Source organism: Choloepus didactylus, chromosome 23 (genome assembly GCF_015220235.1).
Source record: "Choloepus didactylus isolate mChoDid1 chromosome 23, mChoDid1.pri, whole genome shotgun sequence".
In the NCBI taxonomy this organism is placed as follows: domain Eukaryota; kingdom Metazoa; phylum Chordata; class Mammalia; order Pilosa; family Megalonychidae; genus Choloepus; species Choloepus didactylus.
Window position 1 is genome coordinate 16,030,130 of NC_051329.1, and position 22,770 is coordinate 16,052,899.

Genomic DNA, 22,770 nt, shown 5'->3' on the forward strand with positions numbered 1-22,770 from the left:
GGAAGCCTCCGTTCTGAGATTGGCTAGTTTCTCTCCTCGTTTGTTCAATGTCTCCTCTTAGTTCAAATTATCACCTCCTCAGAGAGAACTTCCCTGACCATCCTTCTAAAATTAATCTCCCCCTTGCTACTCAATCGCTTTATTACACTACCTTGTTTTATTTTCTTCATCATACCTACCGCTGATTCGAACGCTCGCATGCATTCGTTCAATTATTTAACATCTTCCTGCACTTGAATGCATACGCCAAGAGGGGAGGGATTTTTTTTTGCAGATTTAAATGCTGAATCTCCGGTGCTTGGCTTATAATTGTCGTTCAGTGCATGTTTGTTGAATGAAGAAACAGTGTTTGGGTAAAAGCCCCTTTCCCAGACAGGAAAGCAGAAACAAGTGGAGGCGAGGTGCTGACATGCAGGCGCTGTCCTCCCCTTGGGATGCTGCGAGCCCGTGGACCACGTGCGCCGCAGGCTACACAAAAGGAGCGGCTGGGGCCGGGCAGCTCACCCGGAACCCAGGAGCGGCACCCGGGACGGTTTCCGGCCGCGGCGGATACTTCCGGTGGAGGGACTGCCCCTTGGTAGTAGGCATCACACAGCAGGACGCGGAGGGCTGTGATCGGCGGCGATGGACGACCACAGCTTGGACGAGTTCCGCCGGCGCTGGCAGGAGGAGCTGGCCCAGGCCCAGGCGCTGAGGAAGCGGCGGCAGCCTCGCGGCGCCGAGCGGCGGCCTCGGCGGCCCGAGGTGGCCCCCGGACACGGCGAGCAGGCCTCGGGGTACCTGGCGCTGGCCCAGGGCCTCTTAGAGGGCGCGGGGCGGCCCCCGGCGGCGCGGGCGACCAGGGGTGAAAGGCAGGACGTGGCGAGCCGCTCTCGTTCCCCTCAGGCCCGAGAGGGCGCCGGGGGCGGGGACCAGCTGGTGGACCAGCTCATCCGAGACCTGGTGAGTGGCCGTCGTCCCCCACCCCCACGCCGAGGCCCGGGCCGGTCCCCGCCCCCGGGACAAACCCCGTCATGAGTTGGAAAGTAACTCTCTTGGTGCACCAGCCATTGTGGGGAAAAAATGTGAAGGAGTACACAGACAAATGTTTATGTATGCGTCGAGTATCTGTGGAAGCAGTGATTCTCAACCGGGGGCGGTTTTGTCTCCCAGATTTGGTACTGTCTGGAGATATTTTTGGCTATCACAGCTGGGGTTGTGTGCTACTGATATCTAGTGGGTAGAGGCCAGGGATGCTGCTGAACGTCTTGCAATGCACAGGACAGCCAGCAACCCTCTCCCCCTCCGCCCCCAGGACAAAGAATTACGGGGCCCAAAATGTCAATAGATCTGAGATTGAGAAATTCTGCTCTTGAAGGATAGCTAAACCGTTACAATGGTTGCCTTTGGGGAGGAGGACGGAGGACAAGGATGGGAAGGAATTTTAACTTTTCTCTATGTACCGTTTGTGCTATTTAATTTTTCCTAACTATATGTATTATTTCAGAAATTATCACAGTAAACAAGTTTAAAGAAGACTATTTGGGGCACTGTCATTAGGATGGGGGTTCTTCTTGTGAGGCATGATTCCCTTGGGAAATCTGGAGGACGCTGGGGCCCCTCTCTCCACGAAAATATGCTCATTCCCAAAGTTGGCAAGATCAGCATCACCTGAAACACATCCCTGGCCCCCTGGTTAAGAGTTACGATAAAACAGCTGATTTTAATGTTCTGGCTTAAATTAGGCTCAAAGGAGACCTTTATCTTTTTCCAACCAGGAGGAATTCTGTAATTGGCAAGTTGTTTCAAGAAATAATGGCTTTTTATTATTTATTTTTAAATTTATTATGCAATATGTGGTTAATATCTGCTATTTTGAGTTTTTACCTGGTGTCTAATCCTGTGTTTTGCCTGCAGGGTGGATATATTGTTAGTGTCTTTTTGCAAATAAGGAACTCAAAAGAGGTTTTCTGTAATTTGCCCAGGGTTATCCAGCTGATAAATTCTGGGGATTGAATTTGACTCCAGATCGCTTGGACTGTAAACTGCACATGTGCAAATTTTCCAAACCTGTCTTGGCATAAGAATCACCTGAGGCCCTTGTTAAAATGCAAGTTCTTTGGACTCTCGGCATATCTGCTGAGTCAGTTTCCAGGGAAAGGGCCCAGAAATCTGATGATTGGGACAGTGAGGTAAGTTTGAGATACTGTACTTTGCTCTACAGCATCCTTTGGTTTAAGGTCTTGGTTCTCAAGGCTTTCTGTCCCTAACTCTCCTGAGGGATAGGCTCTGATACCAAAAACAGTGGAGCAATAAATCAAGCCTTCTAAAAGTGGAAGGGGTCTGGCTGCTGGAGGATCCAGGGACTCGTTAGAATTAAGTTTCATGTGTGGTTAGAAAAAGCCTGCCCTGTATTCCTGGAATTCATGTCTTTGGTCTCTTCTCCCTTTGGAATCACATTAGGTTCTACTAGGCTGTACACTACTATGAACACCATCCAACCTTTGGGGCACTTCTATCTTATTTTTTGAATACTTTGCAGTCATCAGTAACACTGCTATAAATAAAGTAACAATCATTCATCCTGTGGTTGCTTACTAGCGTTCCTACTGTCTTATGTTGGTTTAGAGATAGTTGTGTCTAACTCTCCCAAGGACCCTCTCCAGTAGCCACTATGAGCCCTAAATCATTTAGCAAATGAACATTAGGAACGTTACTGATATTTGAAGGGCCAGTAAACCTACCCAGTACCTTCAATCTGGGAAATGATGAGAGGACTTATAGAAAAGGCTTGGATATTAATGTCAATGATTGCAAGCCCCAAAGCCCACAGGGGTCAGGCAGATGTAAATGAGTAAACTAGGGGAGACATAGTGTAGTCAGTCCATTCTACCTAGTTGATCATGCGTTTGGTTGTGTGTCTTTTCCAGATTCTAGTCATAGTTTTGTAATTTCTTCCATAATGGCGACCTAAGTTGTATTCTTTGTCACATTAAGCATGTCATATAGTGTAGGAATCTTCTTCATGATATTCCTAAAGAAACCTCCTTTATCAATTTTGTTGAAATGTGGCCCTCTTGATTTTGTTCTCCCACTTTTTAAAGGTTTTTTTAAAGTGTAGAAATCACATGTTCACTTCCGTTCATTTTTAGAAGTTTACACATCCATGCAACCAGTGCCTAGGTCATGGAACAGCATTACCAGTGTGGCAGAACCCCTATTCCCTGTGTCCTCTTCCAAGGGTAACCACCTAACTGATTTCTAACATCATATTTTAATTTTGTCTGTGTTCGGACTATTTATAAGTGGAATCATACAATATGTATCTTGTGTCTGGCTTTTTGTGTATAGCATTACTTATGAGATTTATCCCTATGAATATACCACATTTTATTTATTCATTCTTTTGATGGGCACTTGAATGATTTCCAGTTAAAGGCTATCAAGAATAGTAGTACTGCTATCGCTTCTTGGTCTTTTGGCTAAGATCAAAAACAGTACTGCTGTGAACATTTTTACACCTCTTTTGGTGAACACTCATACATGTTTTTCTTTGGTATTCACCTAGGAATGGATTGTTCAGACAGAAAGTACACATAGGGTCTGCCTTAGTAGCTATTGACAATTTTCCAACATGGTTGTATTGGTGCATTCTCACATTTGATGGTAACTTACGTTTGTGGGATATAGTGTGCTACTTTCTTCCTTACCATGAGTAAAACTTCCAGCTGAGATGACGTGGCACTGAACTTGACCTCAGCATAGGTGAGACCATAAGGAATGACAAACTGGGACGTATATGCCACTGCCCACCCCCAACTGGTGGTTTTCATGTAGGAATGTCCCAGTATTGCAAGGTGTTTTGAGGAGTTGTTGTTGTTGTTGTTTTGAATTGGAAACGGGGATTTTTATGTGGATTTTTCAGTTAGGTTTTGGTACAGTAAAAAAACCCAAAATGTTGGCTTAAAACAGCAACCATTTAGGTCATTATTCACTGGAAAGTGAAAGTTCTAATTCCCTGGATTAATCCTAGATATATGCGACAACAGCTTTCAAGGATTGGAAGATATTTGTATTATGTGCTTAATGAAAATAAAAGGTGCCGGTTTGGGCTGAGCTGGTCTGGGCTCACTCATGAGATCAGCTGCTGGTCTGATAGGCAGCTCTACTTCTAGGGGTTGGCTAGGTGTGGGTAGGGCAACTGTGTGTGCATGTGTTTGGGTCATGTATTTCTCACCATGCAACAGGCTAACCTTGGGTGTCCTTCTCAGAGTGACAAGAGCAGTAGTCAAGTGACAAGAGCAAGTAGTCAAGCTCCATTGCATAAGTGCTTTTGAAGCACTTAGAGACTTTCAAAGATGATCTCCTAATTTAAAAATATTCTTTACTATCCCATCAGAGTATAAAAAATGCTTAATATTTCAAGCCCATATTCATAATGCCCAAAACATTTTAACACTTCTTCATGAATAATCACTTCTAATTTATGTTTCTGTTTAAAGATCTATAGGAAATTGAGACTATCCGAGATGATCTGACTAGTAAAGGGAAGCTAGCACCTCTGTTATTTTGAATGCCCTCCTGTTAGTAAGCTAAGTAGTAATTACCGGGAATATAATTCTCTTACTTGACAGTGTCAGTGTGCCCTGGGGGGCTTGTCTAAATATGCAGGTTTCTGGGTGCTGGCCCTTGCAATGGATTCAGTAAGTGGGGGATGGGGATCTCTAAGTGCTGCAGGTAATTACAGTCCAGCTAGGACTCACTAGTGAAGAACAATTCCAAATACTATATCCTAAAGAGTACCTTCTTGTTACGGCCTTTTTAATACCCTTAGACTGAGCCTGCAGAACAGCTACTCTAAACTCTGATGCAATTCTGTATAAATATAAACAGGTTAACTTTTTTCCACCTACCTCAGAATGTGTTACTTGTGAAATCACTGGAAAGTGAAACTTCTAATTCCCTGGATTAATCCTAGATATATGTGACAACAGCTTTCAAGGATTGGAAGATATTTGTATTATGTGCTTAATGAAAATAAAAGGTTACACATTTGGCATTAAAAAAAAAAAAAAAAAAAGTCGTGTGGCCAACCCCTGAGCCAGTATGGGATGGGGCTCCTTAAAGGACCTAGATATAGGAAGGCATGTACAAAGTGGGGGATATTAGTCCAATCTACCACACAAACTCTTGTAATTTTTAATTGTTGGTAACTAATTATGTTAAAAAATTAACATTTTGGGTATAGCACTGCCAGTTGATCAAAACCCATCTGGAGTCTGGATCTAACTTGAGTCATCAGTTTGTGATCTTTGCTTTTGTCTTCCCAAGAATCCTTGGGCTTGAAGCATGGGTGACTCCTGAAAAGGAAGATTTAGGACCATTTGGGACTCCCCAGAAACCATCAGATGTTGATCCAGTTGACGTGAAAGGGAAATAAAAATCCTGTAGCACCTCCTCACACCTGATCCTCTATAACCTGTTGGCATACTCTGTTATGTTAGTGCAGCCTGTTAAATGTTTTGGTGCAGTCTCTTCCACTTCACAGTCTTCAGAATCATCACTAGAGTGAGAACAACTAATAAGTTGGCTATCAAGATAAACTGCCTCTTGATGGGAGTGTGAACGCAGCTTTAGAGTATCATCTGGCCTAGTCAGCCCACAACCTTTGATGGACATGCACAGCTGAAATGAAAACTTAGAAATGATTCCTTTTGAGTATTGTCTTCTCTTGTGCAGCTTTCCATAATAGTACCATGAAACTAGCCCCTCTTAGGTGGTCATTCGGGAATATCTGAATGGGCACTTGATAGTCATCTTGGTATATGTTAATCCGTAAAAGAAATGACACTTCCTTGGACAGAATTCCAGAGGCAGCAGTCACTGTCTCTCTGTTGGCTTCAGTTCCCCTCTCTTCATAAACTTGGGCTTCTTGGAGGTAGTGGAACCACCTAAGTATAATTCCAAGGATGTTTCTTTCTTTTTCCAGTTGGGGTGGTTGTGATATCCAGTTGCTTGTCCTATTTTTATTTAGGAGGTGTGTCAGGACTGAAGCAACAGGCATCCAATTCAAACTGGCTTAAAAAACCATGTTGGTTCATACAACTGAAAATTCCAGATAGTAGTGTTTGTTCTGGGTGCTTAAATAATGTAACCAGAGATCTTTCTGTTTCTTGGTCCTGCTTTCTTTTTCTTGGCTTTATTTAGAGGCAGACTTTCTCCTCTTGGAGATAAAATGGCTCCCAGCAACTCCAGTCTTACATTTTATCAGTTTAGCAACCCATGAGAAATTGAGCATCTGTTTTCTGTTGTATGCAGCAAAAGTTATGTCCTAAATTCCCATTGTCCAAATTGGGTCATTTGTCCATCTTTGACAAGATTTGTATTCAGTGCCCATCAACCATGTTGACCAAGAGTGGGAGAGGGGTGGTTTTCCTAAAAGGAAAGAAGGGGGAATGGATGTTTGGCAGAAAACAACAATAAGTGTCCAGTTGAGGTGGGTAAGTGAAGCAGCACTAAATGTGGAAATGTGTGTTTTCCATTCATCCAACACCTAATTATTGATCAGCTAAGTGCTGGGGAATGGGGAATCAGCAGTAAACAGAATGGATACAGTCCTTGTCTTCAGAGAGCCTAGAGTCTTGTTTCTCTTAACTAAAAGAATAAACGCTAATGGAGGCAGGATAGCCCTGATTATGGGTCCCGGTTCTGGAATCAGGCAGACCTGCATTCAGATTCAGGCTTTGCTGGGTGATCTTGGGCAAATTAACTTAACCTACTTGCCTTCCCTGTCAAACGAGGGTGATGCTAGTTCTAGTCTATGAAGAGGCAATGATATAGGCACGGGACATGCTCCCCATCAAGTCTGCCAGATAGTAAACCGTCAGTACATTTAAGCTATACTATTATCATTAGTACTGCAGAAGAATTCATTATACTATTCACTTCCTCTCTGCTAAAACTTATCATTGATAAGCCCCTAGCTTCCCTGCCTCTTGAATTGTGAATCCCTGGAGGCAGGGTTTATTGCTTAACTCATTCTTGTACCCTCACCTACAGTCCTCAGTGCATCAGGGTCTAGTCCATGTCTGCCGAGTTGAAATAACATTGGCATAATTGCTGTTTCCAACAGCAACCCTATAAAAAGGAAAAGAAAATGTGAATATTCAAAGCATTCTTCAAATTTCAGATTTGGGTTTCAGGTCTAATCAAAAAGTTTTAATACTGCTGGTCAATATTGCCCATTCATGTTGTACATAATCTGTCAGAGCCTTCATCTGTGTTGCCAACAAGAAGTCAATTTAATGGCTCCTTAACTTTTTTTCTGATTTTAAGTTAGATGCGAGTAAGGAAACTCCAGTGTGAACGCTTCTGGTCATATGAAATGAGAAAGCAAACTGATAGAAATGTGAGCTCATGAATCGGATTACCTGGAATGACATCCCTTTCTCTCTGCTTGCCTTTCACCTTCCTTTTAAGGTTGGGCTTTGTTCTGGTTTGCTAATGCTGCCCGCTATGCAAAATACCAGAAATGGATTGACTTTTATACAGGGGGTTTATTTGGTTACAGAGTTACAGTCTTAAAGCCATAAAGTGTCCAAGGTAAGGCATTGAACAATAGGGTACCTTCGTTGAAGGATGGCCAGTTGCATCCAGAAAACCTCTGTTAGCTCTGAAGGCATGTAGCTGGCATCTGCTTGATCCCAGGTTGCGTTTCAAAATGGCGTTCTCCAAAATGTCAGCTTTCAACGGCCGTCATCAAAATGTATCTCTAAGCTGCAGTTAGCTATGAGCTCCTTCTCTTTGAGCTTTTATGAGGTTCCAGTGAACTAATCAAGACCCACGCTGAATGGGCAGGGCCACACCTCCACAGAAACATTCAATCAGAGGTCATACCGTAACCAAAGGTGTCACTCACAGTTAGGTGGGTCGCTTCTCCGTGGAAGCAACCTTAATCCCGATATCCCATGAGATTGGATTAAAAAATCATGGCTTTTTTAGGGGGATATAATATATCCAAACTGGCACAGGCTTGAATTCCATCTCCTATGTTAACTCTTTCTTGGTCCTTCCAGCCCAAAATTCTCTCTCTTCTCCCTTTTACCCTAGTTAAAAAGCTGTTATTGTCATTGTTACTCGTTTATTCATGTTACTGACGAATTAGCAGGTCTCTACTTGGTACATTTTGAAATAGTCTCTGTATATTAGGTCATCTCTTAGTTGGAAGGTGCTGCCGTTTGAAGCAGTTTAGCCTTCATTCATTCATTCTATAAATATTCATTAAGTGGCTTCTAAGTACCAGGCATTGTTCTAGGCACTGGGGATACAGCAGTGAACAAGAAACACAAAAACCCTGCCCTGTTAGAACTTACATTTTGGGAGAAAGGGAGATAGACAGTGAGCAAATAGATCACTGTCAGGCGATAAATCCTTTGGAGAAAAATAAGGCAGGGAGCAGATAAGGCGTGTATGTGTTGGGGGAGGGGCTGTAATTTTAAATAGGCCTATCCAAGAAGGCTCTGCTGGGAAGGTTCCGTTTCCTGGGAGACATCAAGGAGGCCAGGGAGCAAGCTTGCTGAGGGGAGGGGATTCCCTGCTTGGTTTAATGCTGTGTTCTTGTTATGGGACCAAGGCAGTCAATTCTTTTGCCCGATGTGCTCAAATGACCAATTCCTGAAACACCGGAGTTTCAAAGAGAGTTTTATTGCTAGGCACGAAATAGGAGAACAGATGGCCTATCAGTCCAAATTGTCCCCCCAAACTGCAATAGTTCTGATAGTTTTATAGTATCAGAAGATGGGCAGGTATTAGGATAATGAGTACAGTGGCCCCAGATGATGTAATTAGAAGTGATCTAATTATTGAGCATGCACAGATTGGTTCCATGCTTAGTCACAGAATGTATGTAGGAAAATGGCAACCTTAATACCATGATGGGTGTGATTTTTAGTAGTATAATGAGGTATAGGTGACTGATGGGTTAAAGTGTAGGGTACTGCACATGTCAGCCAGGCCCATTTTGGTTAGATCTAGCTTCAGTTATCAAGATAACTTTGGACTTGTGGTGGGTTAGTTTTGGGCTGACCCAATGCCCTTCATTAATGAACACTATGGGCTGTCTTTAGTGAACATAAGAAGTTAAAGTTAAAAAACTTGATAAATGGGTACAAGTGACTTTTAGTCACAAGGTTTTTCCCGTCATGAGGGCATAAGATAAAGGCTATACAGTCATTATCAGAGATCAAGGCTGGGTTACAGTTCAGGTTTCAGGTATTTCCCTTCATCTACTCTAATACACCAGAAAGCAAAAGGAATATCTATATAATGATTCAGTAATCATAATCAGCCCTTAAATCCTAACTTCTCCATTATACTGTTTCAGTCTTGAAATTCTTTTTTTGGTTGTTTTTTTAACAAGGGGCCTCATGCTTTTGTTCTGTACAGGTCTCTGCAAATTATGTAGGCAGTCCTGAATGTGGTATTGTGCTTGGAATGTTTGGGGTCCTTGACATAACACTTCTCTTTCCTCTTCCCACAAACAAATCCAAACCCACATGTTCCCTCTGGGACCCACAGCTTCTGGAGGGGGAGCTCCCCTCCTCCTCATTTCTCTCCCTGCTGTGTCCTAAAGCTCTGATCCCAATTTGGACTAAAAGGGGGATTTGAAAGCAGAGGTCCAGCCTGTTCTGCCTCACACCTGCTTCCTTCACTGCTAGTCCTATCCTCCTGGAAGCCCCAGGAACACTTCCCAAATCCTTTAGAGTGGCATTTTTCTACCTCCATCCCTGACCAGAGTGCCCAGAGGAATCAGATCACTAGGTGTTGAATGAGAATGTGTCTTGAAGTTGGAAAGCCTGTTCCTGTAAAACAAAGATAAATCAAATCCTGCAGACTGTTGTTGCACATCTACTGCATGCAAGGGATTGTGCTGGTTAGATTCTGTAGTGTTATAGTTCGGTTATATCATGCATGCAATTGACAAAATATTTATTGAACGTCTTTGCTTTTCTCTTAACTAAGGCATGGGGATTAGGTTAAATGTTAAGAGATAAATTGACTTTTTGTGGACTGCTTGAGAGTTTAACCACCTTTGAGAACATTATTTCCTTAGAGAAATGATTTCCAAGTTCTGAATAGCTGACTTACTGATGAACTTTTGGAATACCTTAGGGGGCTGTCTCTACTGCCTGTTGACAGCGTCTGCATGTGAGAATGACTTATCCCTATGGAAGATTTTAAGTTCTTTGAATGTTGAAATAATTTCTTATATATTTGCTAATAGCACCCTTCCCCTTGCCCCCAACACCTGGCATGGCCCTGAATTCAGATGATATTGTGAAGATAAAACACCTTATTTTCAAAATATATTGCTTTTCTGTACCTGTGAAAATATCACATGCTTACTGTAAAAAATGTTTATGAAATACAAAATATTTATGAATACAAAGAAGAAAAAAATCTCTTGTAATCTCACTGCTCAGAGACTAGCACTGTTTACATTGTAGTGTACTTCTGTCCATTCTTTTTTTCTTTGTATGTATTTTGAGATAAATTGGGGATTGTAAATGGCTGCCTATTTATTGTGACAATTTCAAGCTTTTATTTTAGTGAACCATTTTTTTTCCCCGTCTCAAAGAAGAAACAGGTGAAACTGAAACTTGTCCTTTCCTTCTGTTTGAGATTGTATGAGTCTCCTCAGCTTGGCATTATGTGGAAAGTTGAGATAAACTCCTCAGAAAACAATCTCTTTTAGTCACAGATTTAACAGAAATGTTATTATGAGTCTCTTATTTGAACCCAAGGTGCTTTTCTCAGTTTCTTAGAACACCATCTAGAGGGATTTTTTTCTGTGTTCTGTTTGCCCTGGAGTTGTACATTGGGAACAGACATTAAGTCAGTTTCCTCACTTTTTGCTTATTTGGCTCTTAGTAATTATCCCTTCTTCTATTAAACAAGAGAGGACAGATTAAATTTCTAACAGTAAGACACAAAACCAATCCATTTACAGAATTAGTCTTACATTAGCACATAGGAGTATAAATTGGCCTCTCTGGGGATGGATCTATTTGCAGTTTCTCTCAGCATGTTTGGAGTAAGTCCAATAGACTTTGGGAAAATCTAGTCTTCACTGACTTTGAATTAACAAAGTAACATGAATGTTTTGCTTGATTGGCAAAAAGGGTAGGGATTTACTTTTATACCTGCCCAGGAATTAGGGTTGTGATTCAACTTTAATATGTTTCAGGATCCCCTAGGGAAGAGACTACCCCAAAACTCTAGGTGGTAGGTCTGGGTGGGGCTCTGGACATTTGATTTTTTAAAAAACTCCGTAGATTTTTGATGTGCAGTGCAGGCTGAGAGTCACTGATTGTGGTAGAGAATCGATATCTGATTCATTGTCAAAGAATTAAAAGCCAGGTTGTATTTCATTGAAAAGATGTTTTGCCTTAAATTTGAAGGAATTTTAATAGTTTGGTTTTATTGATTGATCTTCTGTAGCCTAACTTTGGCCAGTCTCACATTGCTTAGGGCTATTGACTTAATGTGAAATTATTCTCTCTAAACGTTATGATCGCATTGGTATTTTATAGTGTGACCAAGTTTCCCTTTATGAATATGTCCAAGGCCTTTAATCTTTTCTTCCTTCTGGAATATCCTTGTTTCTGAAATTCCAAGTTGTTCATTTTCATGTTTTTAAGTTGTTATAGGTATAGACTTGGATAAGTGTGACCCATAACTTGTGAATGATTGTGTGCTTAAAAATAGCTTAGATGAAAGTCCAACATCTTTTAAATAACAAGGGAACTTTTCTCTGTACTCTAGTAGCAAGTAGTATTTTTACTTCTATTTAGTAACAGTGGGCAGTACCAAATCAGAGTGCTTAAGACATTCTGCTGCAGCTATTAGAATTTACCTGGTTACTGGGCTACAGTCCTTGTCCCGGATGTGGCCCCACAGCCTTGTCAAATCATGTGTATTGTGCTTTCAAGCAGAGGTCAAATGTGTTCATAATTCTCAATCTTTTGTAAGGTGTTTCCAAAGTGATATGTTAGTAATAATGAACTGGAGCTTATGAATGAGTTACTTAACTTTGAATCTACAATGGTGTTTTTATTATTTTGGTATATAACGTCTCTCCATCTCTCTCACTCATGTATTCCAGTACCCCTCCTTGAGTAGAGAGGGGCTAGGTAGAGTTACCAGACTAATGTCTTGGAGTTGTGTGTAAGGACTCTTGGGAATGTGTTTAACATGGGACTACCATGGATCACATCCGTTGCTTTGGAGAAAAAGTTGGATTCTCCACAAAACAGACTGCAAGATGGAGATTTGCTCATAGGTGGTTTAGTGGGACCTCTTTCTGAGAGGTCCTGAACTGAGGCCAGGAGGCCCAGCCTCTGCCCATGCATAGCCCAGCCATTGGTTACAGATTGCCCTTCGGGAGGGGGTATAACCTTGGGTAATGCAGCTGGTTTGGCCAAGGGCAGTTCCTGGGAAGGGACTTGGCTGTGAGCCATCAGGAGGCACTCTGGCATCTGGGAGAACAAGCGACTTGGACCTGAAGGGGGACTCTGCATGATCCGCTGCAGCTTCTACTGCAAGAACAGTTCATAGAATGTCTTGCCAAAATTATTCCAAATGTGTAGCATGAAGCTTCAACATTTGGTCTCTTGACCTTGTGGAGCTACCTATTTCTTAAAATGTGTATTGGTTTCTTTTTTTTCCTGACATTCCCCAACCACGGTAGCTCCAGGGAAGGTCATTTACATGTTAAGTCGAGGATGTGATCTGTTTTGGATTGATGATCATTTTGAGTTTAGATGTCTGAATTCTAAAAGATCACCGTGATTAAAAAAAAGTCTGGCTGTGTAATGTTGATGTTTACATAATTATAATTCAATGTTTTGAAACAGTTCTCACTCTCCAGAATTTATAAACCATCAAATTTGTACATTATATATGAGGCCAACACAGCATCTCTGTGGTTGTCTGTTGGTATGAGCGGCTGTGACACTACTGACTAGTCATTTGCAGGTTGGTGGGTCATGTCTTTTTCAACCACTGTGCACTAGAGCAAATCCTACTTTAGTTGTTACTGTGGTATAACCTTTTAAGAATTGATAAGTAATTTTTAAAAGTCCTCTTGGAAAAGAGAGGTTGTATGAATGTTTCTATTTTTTGTACTCCTAGATACCTTTGATTTGCTGTATCATCCTGTTTCCACTGTGATCAACCATCATCTGCTTATAGTATAAGAGGAGACCACTTATATTTCTATATAGACAACAAACTAGTTTAAGAGTAAAATGGAGTGTGGAACAAATCAATAAATATTTGTAAAGGAAAAAAAGGGAGTGCCTTTATGAAGTGGAGTGGCACTCAAGAAAAGAAAATAGCAATAGTAACAGTCATTCATTGCATGCTTACTTAGCCCTAGTATTTGTGCCAGGTATTATTTCATCTTATTTTCATAACTACCCTATGAAATAAGTATGCTATGGTATCTGTTTTACAGATGAAGAAGCTGAGGTTCCAGTACACTTAGCCTGGGTGTCAGTGCTGGGAGGAAGGCAGAACTAGGATTATCAGTTTGAATCTTTGCTCTAAAGCCCCATGCTCCGCTGCATCCCAGAGATTGTGGTGGTTGGGATCAAGGAGGGTGGTGGCAGGGCTGGGGTTATGCTAAGGTAGTGACACTGCCTTCAAGGGTGAGAATGGAGAATAGGCAAAGGATGGAAAACTCCTGCTCCCAGGAGTGACTTTCCTGCACTAGAAAGACTTAAAAACAAAGAAGGTTTGTGGGGCTTTGTCACAGTAATGCCAAGTCCAGAAGCCAGTTCATAGTGAGTCCTGAATGGACTGACTGAAGAAAGCAACACCTGACAAGTCTCTAACAGTGACTTCAGTTTGAATGAGCAAGCTTTTGTTAGCCATTGTCCTGGTTGTATGAGGATAAAGAATATTTTTCTCTTTTTTCTGTACCAATACTTGTCAGTAGCCTTCTCCACTTCACCATAGTCACAGTAACCCAAAAGAGAAAGCAGAACGTGGTCCAGGGTTGCAAGCATGTGTCTCCTGGCAAATTATACTCGGGAGTGTTTTGAGGAGTCTCAAGGCCAAGAGAGAAAGTGATGCCTCTTTCTCTTGATGAGTGAAGCTGATTAGTTGTAGGAAGGGACTTAGTCTGACATTCGACCAATGACTTTCCATTATTTTTTTGGGCAAAGACTCCTTTGTCTTCTCATTACACTTGGAGATTTTTTCCTGTTTTTTCCCCCTCTCTGCATGGCCAACATTTCTTTCCTGATTTAACATTCTGTTCCTTCTTTTCCCACAGAGAACTGTCAACCCTTACTCCCTTTTCCTCTAGAGATCCTTTTTTGGCCCTGATACTTAGTCTTACACTGTTTTTGCAGTCGCATGCCACATTTCCTTCTCATGCCTAGGGTTGTCTTTTAGTCCTGAGACTCCTATATGAACGGAAACATGATTCCATCAAAGTCTTTACACTGCATCTTGGTTGGGTCTAAACCAGTGCTCACACTCCGTTAAAAATGCTGAGACTGTTCATAATAATAATAAAAAAATGCTGAGACTAGTTTCTATTTTGAGGCTGAAGCCTTGTAATACAAAACACTGTTTCATTTGAGTGGTGAATTAACAATTTGCTTCCTACCAGTAAGTCACTGGTGCCAGCCAAAGCTTTTTAAAGATGAATTTTATTAAACAAGTTCTGTTGGGACAAAGAGCCCAGCTTTCCCTAGCTCTGGAGAAGCACACACCAAGTGAGCTTTGGCAGGTGGATTTGGGAACAGGCAGAAGGGGACATGTACACACTTAGCTTTTTTCTGTCTCACACTCATATTTCTTTGTGCTACCAGGATTGTCATGGCAGCCTTATCTCTCAAATAAAGCCTGTTACCTCATCTCTAATTGCTTATCCAAAGGCAGGCGAGCTCTAATTTCTCTGCATTAATAAATGACACCGAAGAAGAAATGCTTTGTTTGCACTGGCTCACTCAGGTTAACCAGTGTAACCCCCAAGTGCATTAGGAAACCTTGCATGTCTCCAGGAGCCACGGAGAGATGTTGTTCACCTCAGTCAAGAGCAGCGATTGATTTATTTACTTTTTTACTCATGTTCACAGCCCTAGTCTCCCTTTCCTAATGAAAACACTTCAGCAATTTAGGTCAGTGTTTCTCATTCTTCTATGGGTACTCATTAGCCTCCAAGTTGGGGGTAGTAGCAGTTGTCCCAGGGAGAAGGGATGCCCTCCTCACTCTCTTGGCCACCTGTTCCTCAATCTTCCTTAGAAGCTGAGAGGTTTTCCACAAACCTTTGCACTGGTTCCTGTGGCGTACTCCAGGTTATAATATGGCACCCTGCTTCTGCATTTTGAAATATTAGAATTGAAAGTGCCTGATGAGTCCTGGTTTAGTTCTGTGACTGCTCTGTGGAATAGTGAGAATGCCTTGCTTCTCCTGGGAAACGCCCACCTGTCTTGTCACCACCTGGGACAATCTCTGGTAATTTAAAGAACCTCTGAAATATGAGTTATTTTCATACCTTTGAATTATAAGCTTATTTCCTTTCCCTTTTTCTCTTCAGAATGAAATGGATGATGTGCCCTTCTTTGATGTCCAGCTGCCTTATGAATTGGCAATTAATATATTTCAGTATCTTGACCGGAAAGATCTGGGAAGGTGTGCTCAGGTAAGCTATCATTAACTGATGTTCAAGATCTACCTAAAATATGTGGGTAACATACTATTAAGTTTAGGAAGTCACTGGTAACAGAAATTTACTTAATGGAATGATAAACTTCAAAGAGTCAGTGAATCAGATAGCAATTTCACGTGAAGGAAAGCAGCCCTGCACTTTAAGAGTTGAGTTTCACCTCGCCACTTGGTGTTTATCTTTCTGTGACCACTTAACTCAAGAGAGCTGTGGTCCCTGCCGTCTGAGTTATGGCTGACCTGTGGCAGCACACTCAAGTGTGACAGTTCTCTACTTGGCCTTTATTGAGCTGGCCTGTGCTGCTAATGTATTCTTAGTTCTTAATGCAAAAATGTGAGGCATTGGTTAAATCAAGTCCGTCATCAGGTTGGTAGCTGAGGGTCAGCACAGGGGCAGATGGTGACGTCATGTTTCTGGTGTATAGTCCAAGTTATCCTTTAGAGACACTAGAACTCCACTTTGTGAGGTGCAAGGCTGGTGGGAGCTTCCCACCTAGGGAATTGCACATCTGTGTTATCTACCTCATGTTTACTCTGATTGTCCATGGAAGGGTATGGTGGGAGATATTGTCTAGGCCAAACTTTACTGTGCAAATGCATCTTGATAAAATGCAGACTTGGATGCCAGAGATCTGGGGTAGGGCCTGAGATTCTGGATTTCTAACCAGCTCCTAGGTGGCGCTAATGTGGCCATGGTCACACTTTGAGAAGCATAAGTTCATGCCATTAAAATTATTCTCTTCTTTTTTGGCCAAGGATGTATAATTGCTTTCTAATAAGTTAAATGTGTGTATGATTGCTGAATATTTGACTTTTGATGTCCAGCTGCCTTATGAATTGGCAATTAATATATTTCAGTATCTTGACCGATACTGAGCGGTATTCCTGAGAAGACACTGAAGTATCCATGAGAATGTAACTGCCAAAATTAGATTGTTCAGTGATTACCATTTCCCATTCCTGGATTCTGTAAGGCATTTTACACAAGTGTCTACTATAGTAAGGGAAAGAGTTGTGTAAAATCCAAAGCACCACCAAGAATATGAAGAAAAACTTATATATATATATATATATATATATATATATATATAAATATATATAAATATAAATATGTAGAAGCAATTTGAGAGTGATGAAAACTGTAGCTAAGTTTAAAGTTTAAAGCTTGCTACCCCTGTGGCAGGTTAGTGAAATAATATATGATAGAGGCCAATTGAGAGTTTTTGGTGTTACCTCACAAAACATTTTGCTTAATCAGTGTTATATTTCTACTTAGATATGATTTTGAAAATATTTTTGGTGTTCTTAACTGCCATAATGTTACTTCAGTGGGGGTTTTAGCAAATATTTTTCTAGCAGAGTATGTCTTTGGTAAATGATAGAAATTATTTAAAGTCAAAAATTCACTAAATAAAAAATTGCTTAAGTGTAAACTTTGCTCAGAGTCTATCAATTGCATTCAGTGAGAGTTACCTGCATTGTCTTTTCTTTCCCTGTGGAAATTTGATTTGTTATATTCTAACTTTACGCATTGGCCGTTCTCCCAAGAGTTGAAAACAAGGGTGTAGCTAAATGAGTCCAATTCCTGGATTTCAGCCTGTTGCTGTTAGCTAAAGTCTTGGAACAGGGTCTAATAGCTAGCAGCTTTACAGAGAATCAGCATTAGACGATAAAATCTCCATTCTTGACAGGGAGTTGCTGTTTAAGGAATCATTTCTTTTAACATTGCTTTTTTCTCCCTTGCTTTGTAGAGGGCCATGTGGCTTTCACATCTGCTGCTGGTTTTCTCATCCAATGAGTTTATCAGTTAAAGATAGGATCTAGTAGAAGAGATCCCCCTTTTGGTACAATGGGGCCACATTTCAGGGTAGGATGGTAATGCTGTTGCAATTATTCTGCAGGTGTGAACAGTTTAATCTGCCACACAGTAGTCCAGTTGTCCACCAGAAATATTCCCTCTTTGGCCAGCTGGATTTGTTTTTTTGGTTAACCTATTTTTTAGAGCACATGCATAGGAATAGAAAATATCCTTAAACAGAATTTCTTTCTTTAATATACAGTGGGCAAAGTAGCTGTCATCTGTGAAGGCAGAATTATCATAGAGCTTTCACACTAAGAGAACAGGGCATGGCCAGGAGTTTGTAGAATTGGCTTTATTTTTTCAAGCACTAACCAGTCCCCCCCTTACAAAGTGATAAAAATAAGTAGCATTTTCATTTGTTTTTCATGTTTTTATTTTTGAAATAGGGAAACAGTCCTTCTGTTGAATGTAATGTCCTGCTGCTTTGTGATTTTGTTTTAAAAGGGTCTCTCTTTTTCTCTTTCTCTCTCTGTAATCTAGGCGCCTGGAGAGTTTAGTGAAATTGAGCCAGTTATGTGGAATTGGCACATGAACTGTATGTGCGTCCTTGGAGAAAACCTGTTTTCTTAGATCTTTTTGCCAAATTGGTAACTCACTAACAGTAAAGAACCCTGCTTGGGGAGGCCTTTTGAGATTTAATTATGCCACAAACTATGCTGGAGAATTGATTTTGCTTTGACTTTGTGTCCTTTCCACCTCCTCCCCTTTTTCTGCTTTCTGAGACTTTATGCTTTCAAAAGCTAAAATCCTATTTCATTAGTTTGTGAGCCTTATGTACTTTTGATACTGACCTCTCTTGCCCCTTGTCTCTCAAGGGATTTAGTATCTCTGGGAGTGTTTCATGCTGAAATGTCTCTAAAACAGTGTGGCTTTTAGTAAGCAAAGTTATGAGTTGGATGGTTCATTGAACAGCTTTATCATTTTGCTACTTATGATTTTATATCTGTCCGTTTTTGTGCCCACAGGATTCCTGGCACTTTATTGGATAATATTTTTAAGTGGATAATAATTACAAAGTTGTTGATTACAAAACTACAAAATTGTTTTTTATGAGAAAGATAAGTCTACTGTTATAATATGAATAATTCTAAAGAGTGATGGTTTTTAGGTATTTACCAGCATTGATTTTTATAAACATTTTATTTTGGAATAATTATAAATTCATAGGAAGTTAGAAAAAAAAGTAATACAGAGAGGTCCCATGTACCCTTCACCCAGTTTCCTCCGGTAGTAGCATCTTCCATAACTATAGTACAGTATCACAACCAGGAAATTGACATAGGTACAATTCACTGACCTCATTCAGATAGCTGCATTTTCATGTACTCATTTGTGTGTGTGTGTATTTGTGTGTATGTGTATGATAGTTTTGTCACGTGTAGGTTGTGTGCCTACCACCACTGTCAAGATATAAAACAGTTCCCTCCCAAGATCTACCTGCTCCTCATTACAGCTACACCCACCTCTCCCCTTTCCCTTGTCCCTAACTCTGGCAACCATTAATTTGTTCTCCATGTCTATAATTTTGTCTTTTTTTTGGTGTTCCAACTTTTTAACATATTTTAATTACATGTATTTCCTTAAGTATAACTTTAGAAACTTAGCCACAAAAGCAACAATGTTTTTAAAATAAAGGCAGAAAAGTGTGCATAAAGTAATAAAGAAAAAGAGAGAAGATGCAGAGGTTAAAAACTTCAGATATATGATTAAATTGGCCAGCAAAAGTAGGTGATACCAAAATAAATAACTAATTCTGGAGCTTAAGTCTAGTTCATTAGCTTATGATATTTCAAATATGAAGGAAATGTTATCTTACAGTCTTTCCAGATGTCCACATAGGAAAAACTAAAATCTGAGTATTTATAAGCTAAAGATCTCATGAAGTCTTTGGAACGTCAGGTGTCTGTAACCAAGTGAGACTGAACTGATTTTCATAGCAGAACTGATTCTGAAGAGCTTTAGCTGCTGGCAGGATTCCTTTGGTTTTTAACTCTCACCGTCGTCACTGAACCTCTTTCAGGGAGATATGTGAAAGGTTCCCTGCATTTCTGAGACCCAAACAGCGTCAAGAGTTTCCTCTTAATTTACCTGGCTGCTGCCTCCTTTAAGCAGGGGTTTGGGGAAAAAAAGCAATCTTTAAAAAGAAAATGATCAGGGAGCAAAATATTGATGATGGTTGAACTGAATGATGGCTACTTGGGAGTACTTTATGTTTGCTCTATTGTGTGTTTTAAATTTTCCATAATTAAAAATTTTTAAAGAAAATAAAAGCAGAAAGAAGAGATCACATATGAGTAAGAAAATCAGAGCCTTCTGAGGGCAGCACAGGCCAGGAGCTGAGCTATTTATATGATCTTTGAAAATTAAAATAATCCAATTATTTTAAAAGTTGAATTTTTAAAATTTGGACTTAATTCTTTCACACAGTTATTTACAGAAGGCCTACAATGTGCCATGTACCATTCAAGACAGTGGTTATAGCTGTGAATGAAACAGACTAAAAACCCTGCCATCAGAAAGCTTGCATTATATTCAGTAAATATATAATTAAATATACAGCATATCAGATGGTGATAAGTGCTGTGGAGAAAAATAAGACAGTGAAGGTGATGGTGGGGTTGCAATTTTAAATGGACAGGGAAGACTTCACAGAGAAGTTGACATTTGAACAAAGACCTGAAGGAGGAAAGAAGTAAGCTGTGCAGAAGCCCTGAGGCTGAGCATACCTATCATGTTTGAGGATAGCAGGGAGATCTGAGTGGCTTCCTTGTGGTAGGCTAAATAATGACCCCTTGCCCAAGGCATTGTTCCGGTTTGCTAATGCTGCTATTATGCAAAATTCCAGAAATGGATTGACTTTTTTTTTTTTTTTATTAGTACCAGGTATTTATTTTTCCTCTTAAATGCCAGGCCAGAAAGTCGATCCCTCTTGTACTTTTGCATACCCTTTACTTATCTTATCCAGTTCTTCTTTTTTTTTTTTTTTTAATTTTTTTAAAAATTTTTATTCATTTTATTGAGATATATTCACATACCACGCAGTCATACAAAACAAAGCGTATGTTACATAGTTGTACATTCATTACCAAAATCAATCCCCAACACCCTCATTACCACACACACAAAAATAACCAGAATAATAATTAAAGTGAAAAGGAGCTGCTAAAGTAAAAAAGAACACTGGGTGCCCTTGTCTGTTTGTCTGTTTGTTTCCTTCCCCCACCTTTCCACTCATCCATCCACACACTAGACAAACGGGAGTGTGATCCCTATGGCCCCCCCCCCAATCCCACTGTCCCCCCTCATAAGCCACATTTTTATGCAATTGTCTTCAAGATTCATGGATTCTGGGTTGTAGTTTGATAGTTTCAGGTATCCACCACCAGCTACCGCAATTCATTAGAACCTAAAAAGAATTGTCTATATTGTGTGTAAGAGTGCCCACCAGAGTGACCTCTCGGCTCTTTTTGGAATCTCTCTGCCACTGAAGCTTATTTCATTTCCTTTCACATCCCTCTTTTGGTCAAGAAGATGTTCTCCGTCCCACGATGCCGGGTCTACATTCCTCCCCGGGGGTCATATTCCACGTTGCCAGGGAGGTTCACTCCCCTGGGTGCCTGATCCCATGTAGGGGGGAGGGCAGTGATTTCACTTTTCAAGTTGGCTTAGCTAGAGAGAGAGGGCCACATCTGAGCAACAAAGAGGCATTCGGGAGGAGGCTCTTAGGCACAATTACAGGGAGGCCTAGCCTCTCCTTTGCAGCAACAGTCTTCCCAAGGGCAGATTCCATGGTAGAGGGCTCAATCCATCAAACCACCAATCCCCTATGTCTGTGGGCATGTTAGCAACCACCAAGGTAGGGCAGGCCAATACCCCTGCATTCTCCACCAGCTCCTCAAGGGGGCTCTGCATATTTTTTCCTTGTTTTTTTTTTTTTTTAAAACTTTTTTTTTTCTAAATCAACTGTATGAAAAATAAAAAAAATACAAAAAAAAAACAAAACACACCATACAATAAAAGAACATTTCAAAGAGACCATAACAAGGGAGTAAGAAAAAGACAATTGACCTAAGGTAACTACTTTACTTCCAACGTTTTCTTACTCTACCCCAAGAAAGTAACCTAATATAGCAACATTTCTGTGAACTTGTTCCTACTATACCCATGAGAAATTGACAGACCATAGTCATTCCTGGGCATTCCCAGAACATTAAATTTACCCATGATAGCTTATCTGTTCTTCTTGGATTATTGTTCCCCCTTCCTTAATTGCTCTCTATCGCTAGTTCCCCTACATTCTACATTATAAACCATTCGTTTTACATTTTTCAAAGTTCACATTAGTGGTAGCATATAAGGATTGACTTTTATAAAGGGGGGTTTATTTGGCTACAGAGTTATAGTCTTAAGGCCATAACGTGTCCAAGGTAAAGCATCAACTATAGAGTATCTTCACTGGGTAAAGACCATTGGCATCCGGAAAACCTCTGTTAGCTGGGAAGGCACGTGGCTGGTGTCTGCTTGCTCCCAGGTTGCATTTCAAATGGTGTTCTCCAAAATGTCAGCTTTCATAGTCCTCTTCAAAATGTTTCTCCAAAATGTCACTCACAGATACTCTGAGTTTCTTCTGTTTGTCAGCTCATTTATATGGCTCTAGTGATTTAATTCAGACCCACCCTGAATGGGTGGGGTAACACCTCCATGGAAATTATCCAATCAAAGTCATCACCCATAGTTGGGTGGGTCATATCTCCATGGAAACAGTCAAAAGGCCACACCCTAATCAAAAAGATTAATCAATCTGCCCCTACAAGATTACATCAAAGAACATGGCTTTTTCTGGGGAACATAATATATACAGACCGGCATAGGCATCTGGGTCCTAATATTCAGAACCTGTTAATAGGTTACTTTTCATGGCAAAAGGGCCTTTGGAGATGTGATTAAGTTACAGGTCTTGAGAATGGAAGATTATTTTGGATTATCTGGGTACGTCCAGTGTAATTAACAAGGGTCTTTATGAAGGGGAGGCAGTAAGTCAGAGGGGAGAGATGATGTCATGTGCTGGCTTTGAGGACAGAAGAAGGGACCACCACAAGGAAAAGAAAGTAGATGGCCTCTAGATGCTGGAAAAGACAAGGAAACAGATTCTCCCCTAGACCCTTTGGAAGGAACACAGCCCTGCCACCACC

The 22,770-nt window shown here is 40.8% G+C and overlaps 1 protein-coding gene across 5 annotated transcripts in view; it reads left to right on the forward strand.

Annotated features, from left to right (window-relative positions):
• Positions 1-568: 568 nt before the first annotated feature.
• The window catches only part of FBXW8 (F-box and WD repeat domain containing 8), a 163,801-nt gene continuing 141,599 nt past the window's right edge, over positions 569-22,770 (forward strand). For 4 of the 5 annotated variants that reach the window (XR_005214003.1, XR_005214002.1, XM_037816888.1 and 1 more), the window contains exons 1-2: positions 569-942; positions 15,590-15,694. Coding sequence is in view for 3 of the 5 variants with exons in the window: in XM_037816888.1 (XP_037672816.1) it covers positions 625-942; positions 15,590-15,694 (423 nt within the window). In the remaining 2 variants the exon portion in view is untranslated. Of the gene's footprint in view, positions 943-1,964; positions 2,172-15,589; positions 15,695-22,770 lie in introns of all 5 variants that reach the window. The other variant, XM_037816889.1, reaches the window with a different exon arrangement.